Here is a 2,626-nt window from a genome sequence, read left to right as displayed (position 1 = left end):
AAATGTTGGTATATGCTTTCAACTTCAAGCTGGACATGATGCCAAATGTGATTTGAGAAGCCTGAGTCTCCAGTTTACATGTAAAGTCTATGGTGGACACATGTCAGGCACCAGGGGCATCAAAAAGTACTGTAGGACGGTTCGACCATCTGGTGCGGCGCCTTTGAAGCGTGCTCAGTGTTAACTGAAGTTCTGAGCGCTTCCAAAGCCTCAAATAATAAATACTCAAATTCATATTTTCTGCAGCTGGACGCAGCGCGTCAACCAATCAGAGAAGGTGATCTGGTGTCTGGCTGGGATTCAGAGGCAACATGCAAGCTGTGATCTCTCCTACTGTAGAGCTGTCAGCGTAAAATCATCAATAATCAACAGAAACATAAAAGGCTTTCACTTCTTTAGGTTTAGATAAAAAGCAAAGGCCAAAAATAAAATGCCACCTACCTGCTCCTGAGGGGGAGATCTGAACTCTTTGGTCTTCTTGGCGGTGAGCGCAGCAGACATGTTGAGAGCCAGCATCACCTCATTGTAGCGGAAGCGCTGGTTGTCTTGGAGACAAGCCACAAAGTCATCAGAGAAGGCGACCACCGCCTCGATGCGGTGGCGCACCTGGCAGTCGCACAGGTACTGCAGCACATGGCACATCTAGAGACATAACGCAGGGAGAGAAAAAACAATGATGCTACGTCTGTTTCCTGCTTTTTAGGAAATTGTTTTGCTCTCTTTAAAGGTATCCGTTCTAGTTGTTATACATCTATAGAAACCCTTGTTTCTGGCTTTATTTGATATGATCTTACGTTCTGAACCTTTTGTTTCTGTTTAAGTTTTTACTTTTTAGTTTCTCAACTTTGCTTTGTTTGTTCTGTGTTCTCTAGATTTAGATATTTTTTGTATTCTTAGTTTTCTCTTCCTGGTTATCTCTTTTTTCAACACTGTTAGCACTGTTATACGTATTCTTATCTCTTATCTTTAGGTCAGGTTTTCCATGGCGTCAGTTACATCCAGTCTCTTTTCTCAAGTTTTTCCCTTGGTCATTACTTATTTTGTACTCAATAGTTTTATTCCCCTTTAGCGTTATTTAATTTCTTTTTAGTTACCTTTAGGTCATGTTATTTCCCCTGGTTACTCTTTGCTGCCCCCTAGTGTCCTTTCCTTTCCCCGTAGCTCCTTCTAGTTACTTCTGTCCACATCTGCTCCCTCTTAGCTAATCCTCCTTCCCATTATTTCTGTCTCCCATATATACACCTCCTGTTCAGTTCCTCGTTGCTGGATCTTTGTAATTCTTTAGGATGATTCCTCCCTAGTGTCTCCTAGTTTTTTGTTTTTTGAGTTTTTTGTGTGCATCGGTTTTGGATTCCGGATTTTTACTTCTTCATTAAACTTTGCATGAAATCCTCTCTGGCTCCTCTTCTCCAAAATAACATCCACCACCCTGGACATTATTTTGCTTCACAGTCCCACTGAGTTTCTGACTGTGATGGATCCCCCTGTACCTCTGACGCTGTCATTTCATATCAGGGCAGTTTAGCATCCTGCTAAAAGTAAGTAACATTATGGTTTCTTCTTTGTCTTCCCTGCAAACTTTGATCAAATAATGGGTAAAAACTGATCACAATATGTGTATTTTCCCTTAATTTGAGCAGCAGATAAGACAATCTGCCAGTTTCTTCCTTTAAGATTAGATAGTTTGATCTTATTGATCATCTCCTGCTGCAGTCAGGTTACAGGCTATCAGCGTTTCTGTAGCTCCTGTTCCTCCAGCTTTAATGGGGTGGTCAGGAGCATCACCTGGAGCTTGACAGGTTCTGGCAGCTTCATCTGCAGCAGCCCTCCGTTCGGCAACCTCCTCCCTCCGTCCTCTCCTCTTCCTTTGGTTTCAGCGTTCTTCAGCATCTCTGGCCTCCCAGGAGCCTCTTCCTGGCCGTCTCTTCGCTCGGAGAACACAGAAGGCTCGATGAGCTGCAGGATGTTCTTCAGATCCCCGTTTTGGAAAATGCCCATGATGAGCATGGTGTAGACCAGCTTGATAAGCGGGACGAAGAGCAGCTCTGTGCTGCCTCCCACCGGATCCCGCACATGCATGCTGCCTTCCCGCACCGCCTCTGTCAGCATCTCGATGGTTTTCACCTTCAGGATATCCAGGGGGAACTCAGGACTGTACTGGAAACAGCTTCCTGATCCGTTGTTTCCGCTGTCATGGCACCAGGAATCAGCCACACGTATAAAACTGGGGCAGGAGAAGTGCATTCTGGGTCTGAGGGAGGTACTGAGCCCGATGCCCGGCAGGCCGTGCTTCTTCAGCTCGTCTGGAAACAGAGTGATGCTTTTAGTTTGGTGGGTCATGGGCACGATGTACTCGTTGTTCATCATGAGTCGGGCCGTCGCATAGCTCCTCAGGTGGATGTCGATGAGGAGGTCGTAGTAGCCGGCGCGAAGCAGACCTGCCCAGAAACACAAAAATACAACTTTACCTGCAATAAGGGCTTCAGTTTAGAAAGTCATGCTACTTAACACTAATGTTACAACTGTAACCAGTGGTTTGATCATTATTAATCTAACCTAAATAGTTTTAACAGGGTTTCCGCTGGTCATTAAAAATAATTAAATGTGATTATCATGGTATTTAAAA

At 44.6% G+C, this 2,626-nt stretch overlaps 1 protein-coding gene across 1 annotated transcript in view; it reads right to left on the bottom strand.

Moving 5' to 3' along the window:
• ryr2 (ryanodine receptor 2 (cardiac)) overlaps nt 1–2,626 on the bottom strand; it is a 250,576-nt gene that overhangs the window by 131,787 nt on the left and 116,163 nt on the right. The window contains exons 35-36 of the mRNA XM_015379302.1: nt 1,786–2,438; nt 442–642 (exon numbers count right to left, since the gene is read on the bottom strand). Coding sequence (XP_015234788.1) covers nt 442–642; nt 1,786–2,438 — 854 coding nt within the window. The remainder of the gene's footprint in view (nt 1–441; nt 643–1,785; nt 2,439–2,626) is intronic.

This window comes from Cyprinodon variegatus, unplaced genomic scaffold, assembly GCF_000732505.1.
Source record: "Cyprinodon variegatus isolate N-32 unplaced genomic scaffold, C_variegatus-1.0 Scaffold189, whole genome shotgun sequence".
NCBI lineage: Eukaryota > Metazoa > Chordata > Actinopteri > Cyprinodontiformes > Cyprinodontidae > Cyprinodon > Cyprinodon variegatus.
Note: the sequence above shows the minus strand (reverse complement) of the source record. Positions and strands in the feature narration are given on the sequence as shown.